At 37.9% G+C, this 21,886-nt stretch overlaps 1 protein-coding gene across 3 annotated transcripts in view; it reads right to left on the bottom strand.

The window, feature by feature from the left end:
* The window catches only part of VPS8 (VPS8 subunit of CORVET complex), a 130,873-nt gene that overhangs the window by 96,064 nt on the left and 12,923 nt on the right, over positions 1-21,886 (bottom strand). For all 3 annotated transcript variants that reach the window (XM_060768051.2, XM_060768050.2, XM_067465910.1), the window contains exons 8-20: positions 19,394-19,518; positions 17,845-17,931; positions 17,129-17,196; positions 15,489-15,642; positions 14,308-14,367; positions 12,967-13,074; positions 11,723-11,803; positions 9,475-9,645; positions 8,011-8,085; positions 6,269-6,304; positions 4,127-4,217; positions 2,648-2,694; positions 1,042-1,131 (exon numbers count right to left, since the gene is read on the bottom strand). In XM_060768051.2, coding sequence (XP_060624034.2) covers positions 1,042-1,131; positions 2,648-2,694; positions 4,127-4,217; positions 6,269-6,304; positions 8,011-8,085; positions 9,475-9,645; positions 11,723-11,803; positions 12,967-13,074; positions 14,308-14,367; positions 15,489-15,642; positions 17,129-17,196; positions 17,845-17,931; positions 19,394-19,518 — 1,193 coding nt within the window. The remainder of the gene's footprint in view (positions 1-1,041; positions 1,132-2,647; positions 2,695-4,126; positions 4,218-6,268; positions 6,305-8,010; positions 8,086-9,474; positions 9,646-11,722; positions 11,804-12,966; positions 13,075-14,307; positions 14,368-15,488; positions 15,643-17,128; positions 17,197-17,844; positions 17,932-19,393; positions 19,519-21,886) is intronic.

Raw genomic sequence — 21,886 nt, 5'->3', positions numbered from 1 at the left:
CTTCACTGAAGTGTTATCACCAATCCTTGTTTCCACAATAAGCCAACTTCTTCAAAATCCAATTTTCACAGGGACAGAAAGTGAGGGGGTTTTTTTCTCTGTGTCAGGAGCGACTTGAGAAACTACAAGTTTCTTCTGGTGTGAATGAATTGGCCGTCTGCAAGGACGTTGCCCAGAGGACGCCCAGATGTTTGATGTTTACCATCCTTGTGGGAGGCATCTCTCATGTCCCTGGATGGGGAGCTGGAGCTGACAGAGGGAGCTCAACCTGCTGTCCCCAGATCTATCAGTCAGCAGTCCTGCTGGCACAAGAGTTTAATCGGGGACTTCCAAAAGTGAGGTGAAACAGGGGCAGAAACAGCAAAACAATCACCATAGGATTGTTAACCCTGCCCTATACTATCCAAAGTGTGTGTGTATATATACAGGGTTATAGTTACACTTAAAAATGTACCTGTTCTGACTTACAATCAAATTCAACTTAAGAACAAATCTATATAATCTATCTTGTTCATAACTTGAGGACTGCCTGTATTGCCAATTCTTTAACAAATACAAAATATTTCTCGTTCCATGTATTTTAAGTAAAGGATGCTCAACCTCTACGGCTATAGCATGTTTCTTCAAAAGAGTTTTGAGTCTCACATCAAAACTGCGATCTTAATAAATTATTCCTTGCACATTATCCCCAAGATAGGAAAGACTGCTGGGACTTTCTATGGATTTTTTTAGTAACCTAAGGTGGCAAAAATTTAGATGAGCTCTACCTTCCTTTTCCATTCCACTCCATGCCCCAAACCCTATCTGTCAAATAGATGAATATTGAATGAAATAGAAGCATCTCCAACAGCTCCTGGCATCTGTCCCCTAAGGTGTCTGCCTGAATCTCCCCTAATAGTAAAACATCACAGATTTTGACGTGGGGCTTGAATGTCTTTTTTAAAATGCACAAAATAATGTTACTTTTATTTCTGAATGGTAAACAGATACAGTTGTATTTTAAAAAGGAAAAAAGTGAGCACTCCAATCATTGTACTGTACCTGAAAGTATTGCTCCATCACTTGGATTTTACCCTGCTCAGGACATTTCTTCATAATTCTATCAGCATAATGGATAAGAATCTCAACCATCTGCATGGGAGAAAAGAAACACAGTTAGAGAATTCCTATTATGCTTCGTATCAAGGAAGATTGAAGAGATATTGTCAATGCTGTCACCTCCAGGATCCTCTTACATTACTAGAGCATGCCACAGTGTTGAAGATAAAATACCTGAAAAATTGGGGGGGGGGGGGGGGGGAATCAGCAACTATGACTGACCCCCTTGCCAAATGGAAACTATACAATTTCTCTGTATTATATCCTAACAAGCAACCTCTTGCCCTGCCCACAAGAGCATTGGTGTCGGTGGATAGCAAAAACCAGGTTTGCTTTTATATTTTTTTCTCTATATTTTTTAACATTGATTGGTTGCACCCATGGAAGCAAACCAATCAATGGGGTTCTTCAGTACCATATATACTCAAGTATAAGCCAACCTAATTTTACCACAAAAAAAGGAAAAACATATTGACTTGAGTATAAGCCGAGGGCGGGAAATGCAGAAGCTACTGGTCAGTTTCAAAATAAAAACAGATACCAATAAAATTACATTAACTGAGGCATCATTAATTGAGGTTAAATGTTTTTGAGTATTTACATAAAACTGTAATTTAAGATAAGACTGTCCAACTCTGATTCAACCATTATTCTAACCTTCTTCAATGTAAATGTGCTTACATATCCTTCTAATAATAATGAAGAGAGTAAAATAATGGAAATGTAATAGTAACAGTAATTATAGAGTAAAATAATAAATGTAATAATAATATTAGAGTAAAATAATAAATGTAATAATAGTAATAATAAATAGAGAAAAATAATAAATGTAATAATCGAGTAAAATAATAAATGTAATAATAGTAATAATAGAGAAAAATAATAAATGTAATAATAATAGTGTAAAATAATAAATGTAATAAAGTAATAGAGTAAAATAATGTAAATGTAATAATAATAAATAGAGTAATATAATAAATGTAATAAAAATAATAACAGAGTAAAATAATAAATAACTTTAACACAAATATAAGCCGAGAGGGGCGTTTTCAGCCTTAAAGAAGGGCTAAAAAACTCTGCTTATACTCGAGTATATATAGAATATTGTTTGCATTATTTAAATTTACTAGTACTTGGTCATGTAATATGAATGTGTAGCATTCCCATTCTTGATTTACATTTTCCTTTCATTTCTCAGATCTTGTGTAAGAGGTTTATTGCTCTTTCTTTTTGTTGTTGTTGTCATCTTCTATTTTTCTGCATTGTCGTTTTCCTTGTCCCACTTGCATTCAGGGTTCTGACTCTATTTCTGCCATCTTTTCCTTTTGCTTCTCATTTGTTATTAACCGCATAGAGTTTCATCTGTCATTTACTGAGGTTTCTCTTTCTTTTTGCCTGCAGTTCTGATCCTTAATGTATTAATATATTTTGCTTTTACACCATTTAATCCTCCAGTTTCTTGCTGGAAGGGAAAAAGGAACATCTTGGGAAGGAAAGAATTTATTTCTCCATCTGAATGAAGATAACATTAAGGAAAAAGGAAACTTACTCTGTCTGCAACAACAGCCTTGCGTTTCTGTTCCTCCCCAGAAAGCCCTGTATAGAACATAAAAACAAAAATGAAACACTGCAAAAGTAAGCATTCGTACCTCTTATAACTCTAAACCAGACATGGGCAACCTTGGGCCCTCCAGGTGTTTTGGGCTTCAACTCCCACAATTCCTAACAGCCTCAGGCTCCTTCCTTTTCCCCCTCAGCCGCTTAAGCTTATTTGCTTAAGCGGCTGAGGGGGAAAAGGAAGGAGCCTGAGGCTGTTAGGAATTGTGGGAGTTGAAGTCCAAAACACCTGGAGGGCCCAAGGTTGCCCATGCCCTGCTCTAAAGAATCCTTTATTGTCTACTGTACTGCTCCATCTCCTCCAGCAACAAGAACCGAACATTAAAATCAGTACGTGGATGGTCTCCAAACATCAATGCAGAGATTGCATTGATGTTTCTCCCTTGCACCAGAGGAAATGTGACAAAAGAGGTACTTTACAAGACATTTGGCCTGAGTGCCACAAAGTTAGCAAATTGTGGGACGAGATCCTTCTCGGTGCAACAAATTTGTTTGTTTATTTATTTATTTCGGACATTTGTATCCCGTCCTATCTCAACCTCTGCAGAGGGACTCAGGGTGGCTAACAACCGGCACACCATGGTGCCCACAACCAAAAGCATAAATATACAATTTAAATAAAAACAATATAAAAACAGTATAAAAACGAATCAAATTCTTAAGCGGTACAAATGCTTTATTCCTTTCACTCATCTTCCAGTGCAAAAAATGTAAAGTTGTAACTGAGGAAGGCAATATCTTTTCTGTTTTTGGCAGCACATATGGAAATATTCCAACTCTAGAAGACACTACACAATTGGTCCATGCCTTGTTAGTGAATTGCACAGACTGAGAAACTCATCCACAATATAAAGCAAGCAAAAAGACTGAACAGGAAAGAAATTTTGAATAAATATGGTGTAATGTTATTGTATCCGGCAAGAAGGACATTAGTCTATGAGAGTCTCCAACTTCCTTCATAATATTAAGGAGGAATCCTTTTTGAGGGGTAACATGCAGTAGCATATGGTTAAGCTTTATTTATTTTGCTACTGTACGTATTTTATTCTGATGTAATTTATTTGCTTTATTTATTTTATTTTGCCATTGTACGTATTTTATTCTGATGTAATTGTTGTTGTCTGTAGTCTGCATTTTATTTTGCTGTATTGTACCTTTGGGCTTGGCCTCATGTTAGCCACCCCACGTCCCCTTTGGGGAGATGGCAGCAGGGTATAAATAAAGTTTATATTATTATTATTATTATTATTATTATTATTATTATTATTAAGCAACACTTTGTTTTTCTTTCTTTGTTCCACTGGGATTCTATTGTTAGATGAAAATGACAATTGTCTGCAAAGTACACCAAAAGAGAGATATTAATAAAAAAAAAAAAAGAATGATGTGAAAAATTTCTAAACACACCTACCTACAACAGCCTTGGCTTTCCCTTCATGGAAGGACCAAGCAAGAGCGAGAGCTTCATTCAGGCATTCCTGTTTCAGTAGGTGGTCTATTCTCTAAAGTTAAACATATATTAGAAACAAGTCTTACTGATTTAAACAGATTGTGGATAAATAGGCCCCCTGGTGGCTGAGTTGCTGAACTTAAACCACTGAGCTGCTGATCTTGCTGAGCTCCTGTCATTAGGCTCAGCTTCTGCCAACCTAGCTGATTGAAAATGTGCAAATGTGAGTAGATCAATAGGTACCGCTTCTTTGGGAAGGTAACAGCGCTCCATGCAGTCATGCCAGCCACATGACCTTGGAGGTATCTATGGACAATGCCCATTCTTTGACTTAGAAATGGAGATGAGCACCACCCCCCAGAGTCGAACACGACTAGACTTAATGTCAAGGGGAAAACTTTACCTTTTTAAGCTGCAAAAACTATTGCAGACCACATAGGTAGCATTTTTTCTTATTTATATAAAATTTACATTGATAATAAAAATATAAATAAAATTATTCTAAATGTATTTCAAGACAGAAATATTTAATAGATGAATCCATTTCGGCGCTCCATGCAGTCATGCCAGCCACATGACCTTGGAGGTGTCTATGGACAATACCGGCTCTTTGGCTTAGAAAGGGAGATGAGCACCAACCCCCAGAGTCAGACACAATTAGACTTGATGTCAAACCTTTATCTTGACCTTTATGGATTAATACTAGTCCCTTAGGAAACAGTTCGTGTTTTTACGTTTTTGAAACCAGGTGATTTCACTTGGAGCTTAATAAATTTCTGGAATGTTTGAGTAAAACAATTTTAACAGCCACTATTATGAAAATCTGCTAATGCAACTTATTCCATGTTGCTTGCTCACGCAAAATAAGTCTATTTGAAAAAGAAAGACACATCTGAAAACTTTCCCAATTATAAAATTAAGAGTCATCATTTAATTCAAATGGAACCATAAAATCACACAATTGCTTTTTCGTGACATCAACAGAAATACAAAAGATAGAAATAATTAAGACTAATTAAAGTGATCAGTATGCCCATGTCTGGATGGCTATTTCAACATTTACAGAACAAACAGAGCAAATTACTGAGAGAGCAAATAGTGTGATAAATTCTAGCAGAAGGCACTTTGCAAATGTTTCACATTCTTGTGACTGGTATCGCAAATCTAAACAGTATTAAAAATAACTGGATCAAAAGCAATGTTAAAAAGAGTGAAAAGGGTCACAGTAGCACAGCAGGTTAAACCGCTGGCTGCGGGAAATCTGCTGTCCAGAAGGTTGACAGTTCGAAGCTGTGAGTCGGAGTGAGCTCCCAACTGTCAGTCCTGGCTTCTGCCAACCTAGCAGTTCGAAAGCATGCAATGTGAGTAGATTAGTAGGTACTGACTCGGCGGGAAGGTAAAAGGCTGCCCCATGAAGATATGCAGACATGCCAACAGCACAATCCGAGATGTCTATGGACAACAGGCTCCTCAGCATGGAAAAATGGAACAAGAGCACCTCCCCATGGCCAGAATTGAGCATCGCCTCCAGATGCCATGGATGGAAAAAATGTCTGTGTTGTCTATCGTTGTACACTGTGTGTAAAAGGCATTGAATGTTTGCCTCATATGTGTATATTGTGATCTGCTCTGAGTCCCTCCGGAGAGGTAAAGCGGATAAATAAAGTGTATTATTCTTATGACGATAGCAACAATTATGTTGAGATAGGAATGCTTCAGCATGTTAAGTTAATGAATTTAGATTCATAAATCAGAATACTGTGTTGTCAAAGGCTTTTATGGCTGGAATCACTAGGTTGCTGTGAGCTTTCCAGGCTGTATAGCCATGTTCCAGAAGCATTGTCTCCTGATGTTTCACCCACATCTATAACAGGCATCCTTGGAGGTTGTCTTACTTCACAACCTCTGAGGATGCCTGCCATAGAGGTGGGAGAAACCTCAGGAGAGAATGCTTCTGGAACATAGCCATACAGCAACCCAATCAGAATACTATTCTGGGTTTTTTGGTCTAGTCATCTAATCTGAGAAACTGGGTCCACTTGGCAATTCTGTTTACCAAGTCAGAAAACAAAACAAATTTAGAAGGTTTCTTTTCTCACTCACCTCTCTCCAGCTCCTCAATGTCATCACATGAACAGACTGAAAGGAGAAGGAAATAAGAGAGCTTGCTTATTCAACCACTACCAATAATTAAAAATTTGCATAGCACAAGTTGAGCCTCCCTTATCCAGAAATCCAAAATACTCACAAACTCAAATATTTTTACTGCATTCCCCAACTTTTATTTTGGGAGAAAAGGGGTTAGTAACACGTCCAGCATCCACTGAGCTTTTCCTAAAGAAGCAGTGATGGAGAAAAGAGAAGGGGAGGAGGATTCTACTTTTCACAGCAGTGTTGCACATAATTAGACATCCCAGAAGCTTCTGAGCTTATTTTTCTCCTAGTCAATGGTGGGACCCTTGGAACTGAGCCATAAGGGAAATGGGATATTTGATCTGTATCACAAGCAAAATGATGAACCAACATTTAGTTTTGCTAGAACTACTACATCGAACTTTTGAATGACAAGAGCAAGTCCCAGGCTCACGTGTTCTTCTTCCCTTGTTCTCTATTATACTTCCATTAAGAATTCAAAACTACTTGCCTCTGCTCAATTCAGATCTGTTCTGTTGTCCAAATCTCTCAAATTTTGGTTAATATTAACTACGGTTTGCTTGAAATAAGAAGCAGTTTGAAGCAGTCCTATGAAGCTGAGTTAAAACAGAATTTATTTTAAATATAATTGTGACTAATTGGGCTCCCTGGTGGTGCAGTAGGTTAAACTGCTGAACTGCTGAACCTGCTGACTTAAAGGTTGCCATTTTGAATCCAGGGAGCAGGGAGAGCTCCTGATGTTAGGTCTAGCTTCTGCCAACCTAGCAGTTCGAAAACATACAAATCTTAGTAAATCAATAGGTACCACTTCGGTAGGAAGGTAAACGGCACTCCATGCAGTCATGCTGGCCACATGACCTAGGAGATGTCTATGGACAACGTCGGCTCTTCGGCTTAGAAATTGAGATGAGCTCTACCCCCCAGAGTTGGACACGACTAGACTTAATGTCAAGGGGAAACCTTTACCTTTACTTTTGACTAAATCTCCCAGGATCTCCCAGCCAGTAAGGACAGAGGATATATTTTTTTGGGGAAGTAGGAGTTTTGTGAGCTATAACACTATGTAACAAAATTTGAAAAGAAATCTGTTCCTGGTTTGAAAGTGTTATTTCCTGTTTGCTTCTGCAGTACTTACTTTGAAAGTAGCTGTTGTACTCCAGAAACTTTGTTTTTGTGGTTGCCACAAACTATGTTGAGATATTCATTGAAAAACTATAGCAAAATAAGCTGCTAGGTGTCCCGCAAAAACAATGTTTTTGCAGTTTAATAAACCTTTTCCATTTTTAATGATAAAACCAATCACAGTGTGATCCCCGAAAAAGAAACTTTTCTAAACTGTGATTGATTAAACACAGTTTAAGGTTCAGACTATTTGACAAGTTGTGGTTAATTAAAAACAAATCACACATTCTCATCGTGATTTGTTTTATTTAGACATTGCCAGAAACTCTGGCTTAAGACAAACCAAAACTTTTATACTGAACATAATATATCACAGAAATGGAGATGGGAAGCCCATGGTCCCAACACTCTATCAAAGGTTCCTAAATTTTATTTATGAAGTTTTACATCATAATATAACTCAGGCCACTGAATTTTATGTTCCCACATTTCTTACAACTGTCTTTAGCATTTATCTAAATTGAAAGTTTATTTAAAAATAAGTGCTTTTACATAATGTCCATTCTTACCTTTGTGCCTACATAAAATATTTGACCACCACAGTTGCTGATTGACTGGTAGCAAGCCTTCTCCCCAACCAGGGCCTACAAGTTGAAATATTTTGCTTTAATATAAAAATATACTTGGAAAACCCTATAATTTCTTTGAATTCTTTGTCATTTTGGCATCTATATAAAGCAAAACTGTGTATCCAATCATTTAGTATTTACTTGCATTACACTTTAAAACTATTAGCCAGTACAACATGGGGAGATGAGGTCAACAAGCCAGCTAGTATTTTTTCTAACCTTTTTGTAATTCACAGCAGAAAAACTTGAGCAAAATCCAATTTTTCTTTAAGGTAAGTGTTAAAACCCTTTGAAGTAAATTCTAGAGAGATGATATGACCTGAGTGGTGTAGTGACAGGAATGTTGGAGGAGGACTTTGGATATCAGGGTTCAAATTCGCACTTGGCCATAGAAATCCATTGGGCAATTCTGGGCAAGTTTCTGTCTCAGAGAATACATGAAGGCACACAATGGGGACAATGTTTTTTTATATACGTTACGTAAAAAAAAGGAGAATAATGGCAAAGATTCCAACTATTTCAACATGAGTTTGGAAGTATCAAATGCTCATCCCATTGAAAATAAAAATGTCCTGCTATTCTTAGTTTTAATGCATATTTAATAGTTATTTTTGCAACTTTCTCCTGATTATTGGAACTTAACATCCATTTCTTGGACCACATAAAGGCTATACGTCTCTCTCTCTCTCCACAATGAATATATTCTGAATGGCCACACTGCAGATTCCCATATAATTAGTGATCCTTTTGAGCTGATAGTTACGCAAGGCTCAACGAGAACATTACTGTATTGTCAAAGGCTTTCATGGCCGGAATCACTGAGTTGTTGGAGGTTTTTTGGGCTGAATGGCCATGTTCTAGAAGCATCTCTCCTGACGTTTCACCTGCATCTATGGCAGGCATCCTCAGAGGTTGTGAGGTCGGAGGTGCTTTGAATGCAATTTTCCCCCTTTTTGGCAGAGGGTTGGACTGGATGGCCCATGAGGTCTCTTCCAACTCTATGATTCTATATAGAAGCACTTGGCATTAAGCAGCAGTAAATGGAAATGTCTAATCACTAAACTTAATAACCTCAGGATACAATACAGAGAAAACAGAGCCAGGAAGAGCTGATACTTTATAACATAGCAGTGTCCTCTAGGCCATATTGCACTATGTTCTCAACAGAGAATCAAGCGATGTAATATTCAACTGCCTCCCTCATCCTGATTCACAATATTACTAGTTAGTAGCCATAGTTACACAGAAAAGAGGAACACAGAAACAAAATAGGACACTGTGATCCTTTGTTATTCACTGGCTATTTCTGGGCACACCATATTTCAGGTAACAAATCTATGAATGCAACTATTCAGCAGGGCATTCTACCAATGCTCCTTTAATATGTGAATTATTGGACGGTACCAGTGCTTGGCTGACGTTTCCTCCTGTCGCCAGTGACTTGAAGTGGCTGCTATTGTAAACTAACTGAACTTCTGAGATTTCCACTGTCTCGAGCTCCTCCTGTGTTTGGCGATCGATCACATGCAACTTTTCCACACTGTCCAGAAGCACAATAGTGCGGGAGTTTATCCACTAGAAAAAAAATACAGAAAGGACAAGTAATTAACACGTGCAAGTGATACTCAAGGCTTCTAACTCTTTCAAAACTTTCATATCCAAATACAGGTACACACCAGCTGACAAAGAAGCTCCTTCACACAAAGGCTTTTTATCAGAGCCCTATATCCGACCTAGCTCATTGTTAGTCCTCTTATTATTAGCATTATTATTATTATTAGCAAGAGTGGAAAGAGATGAAAATCCTCATTTAGGTCTTCAGGAACCAGAGATTTTAATTTTAAAATCCACTCTACTTCTTCTATAATGCAACATTATACATAATTTCATTATGTATTCATTGCTACCTCTTTTTATATATTGATAGAGACCTTGAGGAATGCTTTTAAGAATATATACAGATTGAAACAAATAGGGCTTTTAAACAATTAAAACACCTATCATTTGATCACTTTGAGATGTGCCTCCAGGTTTGTTTTGGGGGTTTTTTCTGGTTTTTATCAGGTATAACTGCTGCAAGTTGCTTTCTAAAGCCAGAGAAGGAGACGGAGAAAACAGAAGAACGGTCTGCCTCAGGGGAGTGTGCTTGCTCAGTCAGTGTTTAACATTTATACAAATGATCAGCCAATGCCAAAAGGAACAGAGAGTTTCCTCTATGCTGATGATCGTGCCATCACCACTCAACCAGGGAGCTTTGAAATGGTTGATCAGAAGCTCCCTGAAGCTTCAGGTGCTCTTACTGCCTATTACAAGGAAAACCAACTGATTCCTAATCCATCTAAAACATGGATGTGGGCTTTTCATCTTAAGAACAGACAAGCATCTCAAATTCTGAACATTACCTGGGAAGGAATCGCACTGGAGTATTGCAGCACACCAAAATACCTGGGAGTTACTCTGGATCATGCTCTGACTTATAAGGAGCACTGCTTGAATATCAAGCCAAAAATGGGTTAGAAATATTATCATATGAAAACTGATTTGTACAACCTGGGGATCACAACCAGATAAAGTGAAGGCATCTGCCCTTGTACTTTGCTACTCTGCTGCATAGGTATACTCAGTGTGGAATACATTTCACCGCTTTAAAACAGCAGATGTGGCTCTTAATGAGACATGCTGCATTATCACAGAATGTCTACGCCCTAAATTATTGGAGAAATTATACCTGACATCCGTCGGGAAGTAGCACCCAGTAATGAAAGGACCAAGGCATCGACATCTTTGCCCCATCCGTTCAGATATCAGCCAGCATGCCAATGTTTTAAATCAAGAATTACCTTCCTAAGATCTACAGAGATACTCGCAGGAGCACCTCAGCAAGCGAGAGTCCAAAGATGTCAGGTAAAAACTCAGAACCTCAATTGGTGGCTGATACCGGATGAGAAACCACGAGATGCAGAGCCAATCTTAAGAAATGGAACCACAAAGTGGAATCCACAACATGAAAGTCTGAAGAAGAGCAAACTACAGACCACCTACTCTAATGCAGTCTGAGCCCTGGAGGACCTTCTTAGAGCAACACAATGGAGGACCTTCTTAGAGCAACACCAGAGGCACTCCAAGTGGTCAGCTTCTGATCAAAGGAAATTGAGTATAATGCCAATGTTTAACTTTGTTTGTTGTTTTTTAAATACTTTATCACTGTATTCTCAATTTGCTTCTGATAGGATAAACAAAATTAATCAGGTATACCACGCTGACCTGGTTTTGCTTAGTTCGTCTTCTTTAAGCACAAAAATATTTGAAATACAAAATTAAAAACAAGGAAACAAGTACAGTGGTAAGTGTTTTATACACCTACCTCGTGTTATACATCCAAATTATTTCTCTATAAGATTTCTTGAAATAATTACTTTTCATTAATTTTCTACTCCCAGAATAAATTAAGATAAATCAGAATAATTATAAAGATATACTGATTGATTTTGTTAACAGCAAACATTAACTGCCAAAGAAGAGGTTTTTTATCATATTATTTTTGGGAAAGACTTGCAAGTCCCACTAAACCTGAGGAAAACAGATTTCTTCTTGAATGGCAGAAATCTAGCAATTCTTACTCGAAAATTTAAAAATGAATGCCATTACTTACTGTAAAATTTATGAGGTCATAGTGCAGATGCAGTTGTTTTTGCTTGGTAACATGTATTGCTCCAGAGTCATCTCTTTTTACCTGATGATGGAATAAGACGATTTATTCTATTATGTTCTGCCCTCACCTTCGCAGGTAAAAACAAAGCATTATAATTTATGTTATTTTTGCAATCAATGTTTGTTGTCACAGTAATAAGACAAAAAATCAAGCCATCTTGATAAGTAAGACAAGTAGGACATAAATTAAAAACAAAAGTACAAAACAAAATATTACATATTTTTAACAAATAAATAAAAACATACTGACAAGTAGTTATGTCAGACTAAGCAGCAAATAGTCTCAAATATATATTATTATAGGCCCATGAATAGGAATACCATAAAAGTTTAATCCTTTGGCTTGCAATTGATTTTTCACTGTTAACTGAGGAATTTCCCACATACACAGCAAATGGAAATCCAATTGCAACTAATTCCATCATTAGCAGCTGTGCTATCTTGGTGTTTGTGAAAAGAGAAACTGCCATTAATTTCAGAGTACACTAAAATGGAATTCTAGCTGAACAATTAAAGTACCATTTGTCAAAGTCAGAGTGAGTTTTTATAATGAAATCCTTTTCTTTCTCTTTCATTTGATAATGAACACATTATTACTTTTCCTTTTTCATTGTTATTCAGTCCCTTTGTCAAAGTCTTATGCTTTCCCCCAAGGGGTACCAAATTCCATGAATGCACAAGTGCAGTAAAATGCCCCCCTTATTTATATAAAATGGTAAAACTAAACCAGAATATTTTGAGAATATTTTTGAACTGTAGTTGGTTGAATCTGAGAATATAGAGTGCCAACTATACTAAAGACACTGTGTTTTTTAGGACAATAAAGGCCCCGTATAAAATCCAAATTATGTGATTTGATAATCTGGATTATATGGCAGTGTAGAAGGGGCCAAAGAAACATAAAAACCCATCCTAAAAATCCTATCTCACAATAGAGCTGCTCCACCCTATGAACTCGGGTTATGTTAACTAATAAGCAATTGCACTAGAGCAGGTCAGGGAAAACCTCAGCCCTCCAGGTGTTTTGGACTTCAACTCCTACAATTCCTAGCAGCTGGTAGGCTCTAAGGAATCATAGGAGTTGAAGTCCAAAACACCTGGATGGCCAAAGTTTGCCCATTCCTGCACTAGAGGACAAGTACTCCAAAATCCAATCTCTTGGCTGGTGGATAATATCAATGTTACCAGAAGGAAATGGACAACATCTCCTCGACAGAAGGCAAGCACAGGATTCACAGATGTTTGCACAGCAACAAAATGCCATGCCAGCAAGGGAACACTGGATGGGTCCATCTGAAAATAAGAAGATATCCAATTATTTGTGTCATATGAGTTAACAGTGAAAAACGATTGGCTGCAAAAGTAAATATATGCTAGTTTCAAAGTGAAAGGCATTGGCTGAGTTTTAAGCCTGAAGAAGACTTGTTGGGTTATCTTATACTTTTCTTATATACAGGGCATTCATAAAATATTTGCATTTTGCATTTTGCTTGATTCACAGCTCAATTAAATATAGAAGTACCCTTAAATCCATTGGACGGAATAGGCTTGCATGTGTTTAATTGTGTAGCTGTAGGACATCAATCAGCAGCCTTCAGAGACCCAAAAATAATCTCCTTCCTAATCAAGCAATAAGTCCAAGATGAATATATAACATAAGAAAAGTATAGAAGTGAATAAGGCACCTCATAGCACATGCCTGTACAACTTTATGCAGACTGGCTTTCCATAATTTCCAGGAAAGTCCCTTGCTTCAGCAACTTCCCAAACTCTCCTTTCAAAAGGAATTGTGAAGCTCCAAATTTGCCTTCTTATTCTTTCAATTGTAACACAATATTGCCTTTGAAAAATCTTGCAAATATCTTGGGATAAATGTCAGGGTTGGGGAAGAAGCAAAGACAACCAGCATTAAAGCCATGATCTTCCACTATCAACTTCGCTGGACTGGCCACGTTGTCCAAATACCCGATCACCATCTCCCAAAACAGTCACTTTTCTCTCAGCTCAAGAACAGAAAACGGAATGTCAGGGGACAGCAAAAGAGATTTCAAGATGGGTTTAAAGAAAACCTTTAAAAATGTGGAATAAACACCAAGAACTGGGAAGCCCTGGCCCTTGAGCTTTCTAACTGGAGGTCACCTATCACCCACAGTGCTGTGGATTTTGAGGAGGCACAAATAGAAGGCGAAAGGGAGAAATATGACAAGAGGAAGGAATGTTAAGCAAACCCTTGTTGGGACCATCTTCCATCTGGGAATCTATGTCCTCATTGTGAAAGACCAGGCAGATCCAGAATAGGTCTTTACAGTCTCACTTATGGACCCACCGCCAAGACTCTACACTTGGAAGACAACCATCCTCAGCCTTGACAGGATGCAATGCACAATCCTCTGTAGTACTGTGGAGGGCTGTTTTAGTTTGTAGATTATTAACATTCCTAAATAATCCTTTTTATATTTCCCAAATAATCCCCATGCAGAGTTATAATACTTTGAACAAAAGTAAAACATTATTGAATGTACTCACACGGCCATATGGAAAAGTCATCCACACTTTTAAAGATGGTTTCAGTCCGATTACAAGAATCTGAAATTAGCAATACATATTATTATTCATGAGACCCACATGGTGTAGTGATCTGAACATCAGATTACAGCTTTGGGGACCAGGGTATGAACTCCAACCTGACTATAGAAACTCATTGGGTCTCCTTAAGAAAGCCACATTCTCAGCCTCAGAGCCAAACCCCGGTCTTAACAAATCTTGCAAAGAATCCCATGAGAGTTTTGCTTTAAGGTTGCTATAGGTCAGAAACAACTGGCAAGCACATAAGAACTATTAATAAATCTTATATTTGAAAACATTTTCCTAATACACACACGCACGCACACACCAAAGTATGTGTGTTGTTTGGTCAGTTGGTTTTTACCACAAAGGCTCCTATATAACTTTATGGATCTGGACCAAACTTGGCACACCTGCCCTTCATTATCAAAATTAAAATAATTGTAGGGTTTTAGCTAAAACCCTTTTGAGCCCAACGGAGAGGGAAAGAAAAGGAACAAAGTAGATTAGCTTATATAGGGCCCTTCCAGACAGGCCCAAATATGTGAGGGCTTGTCACGCTTTTACCAGAGGTGTCCAAACGACGCCGCCAGTAAAAGTGAATTAATTCGGCACAAAGCAGGTTTTCATGGTAAGAGCTGGATCTTAAGTAAGATCCGGGTCTTACCAGGTGTGGGCCATGTGGATTGGGCCCAAGGATCATGTCACACAATCTTCAGGCCCAATTCAGTCAGCCATCTTGGTTTTCCAGGCTTCAGGAACCCGGAAAACCAAGAAGGCATTTCCCTTCCCCCAAAATAAGCCCTTAAAATTTAAAACAACTTACCACCATTAAAGTACTCCTGAATTTCTCCTGGTGTGTAGAAATAATGTGGCACAACAAGACAGAGGGATTGCTTCCCCACGCCTTTTCTGGCATGCATTTTTATGTGTTAGGATGACTCCAGAAGTACATTAATGGAGGCTGGGCAAGTTGTGTAAATTTTAAAAGGCTTATTTTGGGAGGTGTCTGCCACCCTGCCCAGGAAAGCCCTGGTTTGGAGGATCTTGTGGGGACAAAAACCCATGATGAAGCAGGTTTTTAAACCCACTTCAACATGGGTTTTACCCCTGTCTGGAAGCGCCCATAGAAAGCAGATCACCTTTGTTAAGGAAGCCATTGCTAACAGAGAGTATTGAGTGATGGGATGGTCTCTCAGCTCAGCCTTTGCATGCAGAGGTTCAATGCAGCAAACTTCTCCTTTAGAACCACTGAACAAGCAGCGTGATTCACACGTTCTCACACCCATGACTCTCCTGGAAACAAAGCACATACAATAAAGAAACACAGCATATGACAGCAACACAGTGTACGGGAAACAGGGTGAGTGTCAGAAATACATTCGATATGCTACTCAAAAAATGGTGTAACAATTGCATTTACAATTTCATCACCAATGTTACAGACAAAAAGAGCATTTGTAGTACGGTTCCAGCCCAGGTTACCTGTCCGAACGTATCTCCCTCTACAAACCACCAAGGACCTTAAGATCATCTGGCAAGGCCCTGCTCTCGGTCCCACCACCATTGCAGTTGCATTTGGTGGGGACAAGAGACAGGGCTTTCTCTGTGATGGCCCCTCGGCTGTGGATCTCCCTTCCTTATGAGATTAGATCTGCCCCATTCCTCCTAAGCTCCCGAAAGAAACTCAAATCCTGGCTGTAGGATCAAGCATTTGCAGAATATAGTGATTTACTGGTGAAGATAAGGTTTTAGTGGATCACAATGGACTGATTTGGATGACGATTTGAACCAGCAAACAGTTTAATGTATATTTATAACTGTTTTTAATGTATGCTAATTGTATTTTATGTTATGTTATTATATTGTGTTGGCATTGAATAGTTGCCTATTGGAAACCGTCCCGAGTCCCTCTTTGGAGGTTGAGAAGGAAGGGGTATAAATGTTCTAAATAAAATAAATAATAAATCAATAGTATTGTCTTCCATAGCTACACTTCATGCACTCCCAAGCTGACCTTAAGCAATGAAACAATTATAGAGAAATACTGAGGTGAATTGTAACAAGTTCAGGAAGAATTGTTTAGCAGTATTGTTTATATTAATGATTTTACAATGAATAAGCCCTCCACAATTTTTGGGGTTACCAATACAAGAACCCCCCAATCAAGTAGAAAAACTATAAATAAAAATATACAATTTTTCATCCTGAGAGAACACCGCTCTAGGAATGTCAAGGTCCTCCAGTGCGACTCTGCAGATTTTGGGATAACAAAATCACACTGGAGGACTTGCAAATGCCTTGAGAAATGTCCTCTCTTAGAATCCTGGGGATTCCAGCACAACTATGATAAACTTCTGCCTGAATATGACCCTGGATATTCCTAGAAATAACATATTAATTAGATTCATGAAAAATCAAATCGGTAACAGTCAAATTTGCAAATGTGGAGGGACAACTGTATATGTTTATATAGTATAAAGTTCCAGTGTTTTATATTTCTAATTTTACTGAGTATTACTGTGTTATTTATCCCAACCCATTGGGATGGTACAGATATGTCAAAATATTTCCTGCATTTAAAAAATTGTATGGTCAGCATACCCAAGGTGGATATGGATGAGCCTCAACCTGGAATAATCCATCTTCGTGATCACAGTGTCTTCTACTATCAGATAATCTTTTATTTGGAATACTGTCTCTCAAGTTCTCAGGAAATATTTCGCTTTGAGGAAATAGCCTTACTTTTCATTTCTCTTATAGCAAACACAAATGTTCTTACTTGAATGACAGTTCAAATACTGAGCCTCCGCTGTCGTTGCAAATTGCTAGGGTTGGATCATCTGTAAACTAAATAGAACATTAATTTTCCCACCATGAAATGTTCATAGTAAATACTAACAGGTAGCAAACTATTCAACATAATTACTGAAAAGCAATATTACAAAGAAGTTTCCTCTATTTTTTAAAGTATCACCAACCTTCTTGTTCCCCTCTCACCAACACTATGTTCTCTCTTTAATAATATTGCATACTATCCTATTGCAACTCTAATGTATCACCCAATTCTTTCGGAGGTTCACCAATTGTTCTCCCATTTTTCCTGTCATATTTTCCCTCTCCACTCTACTGTACAAAAAAGGAAGAAGATTGTGACAGGCCCATGAGGTGGTTTTCTGCTCTGGGATTCACAAATGTTCAAAAATACAAGGTGGTCAAACGACAATTCTGTCTTGGAAGAACAGGGCTCTCTCAAAGTACTGAAAAAGTTATTTTCTGCTCTTAGAGATTTCCCAAAGAGGCAAAATGCATGGGGGAGTCTGAAAATGTTAAGGACCACAAAAACAATATTGGAATCTCATGCAGCACCAGGGCTAAATTTTGCCACCTACTATCCAAGTGCTATACACAATTTCTTAGGACCAGGAAGGCTTATTAATTCATTACTATAGTACTATCAACACATCTTATAAAACAGAAAAGATCGCTGTTTATTACCTTTATGTGTAAAATTGCAGTTCCAGGAGGATGAGCATCTGTTATTGATCTCAATAGCTTTCCACTGGCCAGATCCCACATGGTAATCTGGAAGTTAAAAAAATGAGAATGATTTTCTCAAATGGAAACTCTTCCTACCAAAACATGAAAGCAAATATAACTTTGCCAGAATAACAGCTCCCCTGTTTTTCTACTTTCCAGATACAGAAAATATCAAATATTGTACACATTTTCACAATGTAATGGCCAATGGATTGGCAATTCAGAGCACCCTTCACACCTGCTCCCATTTTTTGTGGAGGTATTGATGTGTAGCTGATCACTGACCATAAGCATCAGCTTTAATATATTCCAAATCAAGGTAGGAATATATGATACTACAAATCCTGTTTGGCTGAAATGCCCGGCAGCCCTAGACAGTATAACCAGTAGTGCATGATACTGTGGGATACAATCCAACGATATTTGAAGGTTTGCATGACTCTCATCCTTGCTTTTATTTTACAATAAATAGTGCTGGTAGCCAGTTCACACTAAATTCTCACAATCTGTACAATGATTAGCAACAGAAACTTTACATACAAAATCTATGTATGTGCACCAGTTTTGCCCATACCTTGGGAAGTCAGACTTGGCCATGGTAGTCCATGCTCTGGTTATATCCCGAACAGACTACTGCAACACTCTCTACACTGGGTTGCCTTTGAAGATTGTTTGGAAGCTTCAATTGGTCCAACGGGCAGCAACCAGACTGCTCACTGCAGCGGCGTACAGGGAGCATACAACCCCCATGTTACACCAGGAACACTGGCTGCCAGTCTGCTTCCAAGCACAATTCAAAGTTCTGGCTTTAGCCTACAAATCCCTAAATGGTTCTGGCCCAGCTTACCTGTCCGAACGTATCACCTTCTATGAACCACCTTGGAAATTAAGATCATCCGGGGAGGTCCTGCTCTCGGCCTCACCTGCATTGCATGTGCAACTGGAGACGAGAGACAGGGCCTTCTTGGTGGTGGCTCCTCGACTATGGAACTCCTTCCCCAACAAAATTAGATCAGCGCCCTCCCTCCTGGCCTTCAGAAAAAAAGTAAAACTTGGCTAAGGCACCAAGCCTATGGGCAGTAAACAATACAAGGAATGATCAGGGATTGTGTGCAATTGATATTTGATATTCAGAATGGCATGGACTACAATTTTTGGATTATGTGATTTTAATGTTTTTAACTCCATGTTTTCATGGTCCAAATGTTATGTTTTTATGACCTAATTGATAGTTATATGCTATTGTTGTTTGTGTTAGGTTTCATATGTATATGAGGCATTAAATTTTGCCATAAATATGTTGGAAACCGCTTTGAGTCCCATCCCCCCCAGGGTGAGAAAAGTGGTATACAAGTGTAGTAAATAAATAAATAAATATAATAAATAAATCCACCTCTGTCTTCAACCAAATCCTTAACTCCCTTACCTGGGAGCAGGTTCAATTGAATCTGGCAGGCTAGTTCCAAATAAGTAGTACAAAAATGAGTAAGATGCATATCAATATTACCTGTCCTTTCGCAAAACCACACAGAAGTCTTGAACAATCATTGTTGATGCTAAGAGCAGATATAGCCCCATATTGTGCTCCAACTGCAGTACTGCCCAAACAAAGTCGAAGAGCCTGGTTAGGATCTAAACAGAAAATTAGGTTGGTTAACCTATGGATGTATAAACAACACAGACTGGCACTTCAATACTGGGGAAAACATACATTTTCAAACTGGCTCAGTTCACCCTGGTTTTGCTAAATGACAAGATGCATCAAGCTCACACTTTCTCTTCCTCTTTTCCCAGTTTGCATAATCATAATTTCCTGTGTCACTTGATTTGGATGAAATACTAATGGAAATGTCACTGATTAGAATCTGAAGTGAAAGAAGCTTTTGGGGTTACAAGATAAATGACTTCACAATCATGGATATAATTTTTTAATTTGAAGGATAAGCTGGAATGACAAGCAATGAAACTAATACAACAGAGAAATGATATGATCAGTATTACAAAAGGAACCTTAGACTGTGGACATGATGTTTATTCCACTTCAGCCAACCATTTGTGTGTTCAGCTATTCTTTTTCATTACACATTAAAGTTAACATGGAAGGACAGTTGCCATCCATTCAGGAATGAAGCACTTCCTTAGATGAGGAAGTAGTTCCAAATTCTTCAAAAGCAGCAATAATCCAGCTGCTCCTGAAGCAAACCTAATATGAACCACTAGGATGCTAAAATAATGCAATATATTATTGCATTATTTCACCATCCTAGACAATATAGTTGTGGCAATATAGTTGTGAGGGTGATAGCTCATCAACTCCATCCATTTTGTATGAATATGGTTTCTGGATGAATTCCAATGAGGCTTGGTTTTGGCATAAGAAAAGTCTAGTCTTAGTGCTGTTTCACACCTACATGTAACTAATGGAACAGGTCATCTCAAAATTTGTGTTGCTTTGTTACCAAGATGCAAGTGACGGCATCTCCTTCTCTTTCTGCTCTTCTTCATGTGACCAAACCAAGCAGCGTAACGCAAGTGGCTTTGAAGAAGATAACTGTCTCAGTAACGTCACTCTAGTCACCGAATAACTTTGTGCCTTCTTCATAGTTGACTTTAAGCTCAAGTAAAAGCCTTTTATTCATCCAAACTTTTAAAATAATCCTTGGGCTCTTGTTGTTTTAAGGTTTTTTTTCTCTGAATATATTTGCATGATGCTTCTTTTAGAAGGAAAGTTTGTTATTGTTCTGTTTAATTACTAGTCATATATTGTAACATATTGTTTGACCTGCAAGACAGCTAGAGAACAGTATCTAATGGACAGCCATTCAGATTTAATCAACAATTAAGAGGAGAAAACACATTGAATAGATCCAAGAAAGAAGACAAAGATGAGACAGGGACTAGCTAATAAGGCCAGTATATAATAATACAACAAAAACAAGAGATAGGAGGATTGTGTTGTTTCAAGAAAAAGCATATACCTAACAAATTAAAAATTTGAATTGCTGGAAACTAAAAAAAAAAAAAGAAACTCCTAAATTATTAACTTCAGAAGAAAACACAACTCCATGGAAAATAAAGAAAAAAGATGAGGCCATATAAGCAAGACATGGAATTTAGTTTAAGTGGCAATCACCATATGCTCTCCTTCCCTCTCCCCAGTTCTGTGTCTAAGGCAAAAATTAGCTGTGCGACCAAGAGATACGGTCTTTTGTCACCATCACAAAGCCCTTTAAAATACAATTATATAAAAGAGAAAAGACCTGCTGCCCTTGAACAAAGTGGCCCATTCACTATTTCAGCTTGAGGTAAAGTCTCATGTGCACATCTAAACACACACACACATAGCATATTGATGGTGATTTCATTACAAGTTACAATAGCACCATATCATGAAAGAATGCACAGAATCAATGGTAAGGTTGATACAAGTAGAAAAATATAATATGCAGCTTTTATTATAGAAACGCATCATTGAAAATAATTTCCTCAACTTTCTGCATCTATGGCAAACACACATAGGAAACAGCTTCATACTCAGTTATGCAGTTAGTATACTAAGATTATCTCACTAAAATTATTTAGAAAGTAATCTTAAGCCTTTGATAATATGGGAGGCTTGTAATTTAAGGTTATTATCTCATTTCTTATTTTTTATGAAGCCCTGCCACCCTTCTAAACATACCAGATCATCTGCTCGAAACCAACCTAGAAATTTTACCAAGTAAACTCAGGTGTGTCTAAAACCTATTACCACAACTGTGTGTTCATTCTTCTTCTGCCCCATATGCAGAAGATGTAGACTTGAAAACATAACTATTACCACAGTCAGATGTATATACAGGCAGTCCCAAAGTTACAAACATCTGATTTAGAAACAACTCATAATTAAGAATGTGGGTGAAACAACAGTGAGAGAAAATCTTCTCTGTGAAAGGGAAATTCACTCCTGGAAGAATTATCAGAGGGAAAATATTTATATCCACTGAAGCTTTTTCACCAA

The sequence above is a fragment of the Anolis sagrei genome, chromosome 3 (assembly GCF_037176765.1).
Source record: "Anolis sagrei isolate rAnoSag1 chromosome 3, rAnoSag1.mat, whole genome shotgun sequence".
Lineage (NCBI taxonomy): Eukaryota > Metazoa > Chordata > Lepidosauria > Squamata > Dactyloidae > Anolis > Anolis sagrei.
The sequence above is the reverse complement of the archived record's forward strand: the minus strand, read 5'-3'. Positions and strand labels throughout refer to the sequence as shown.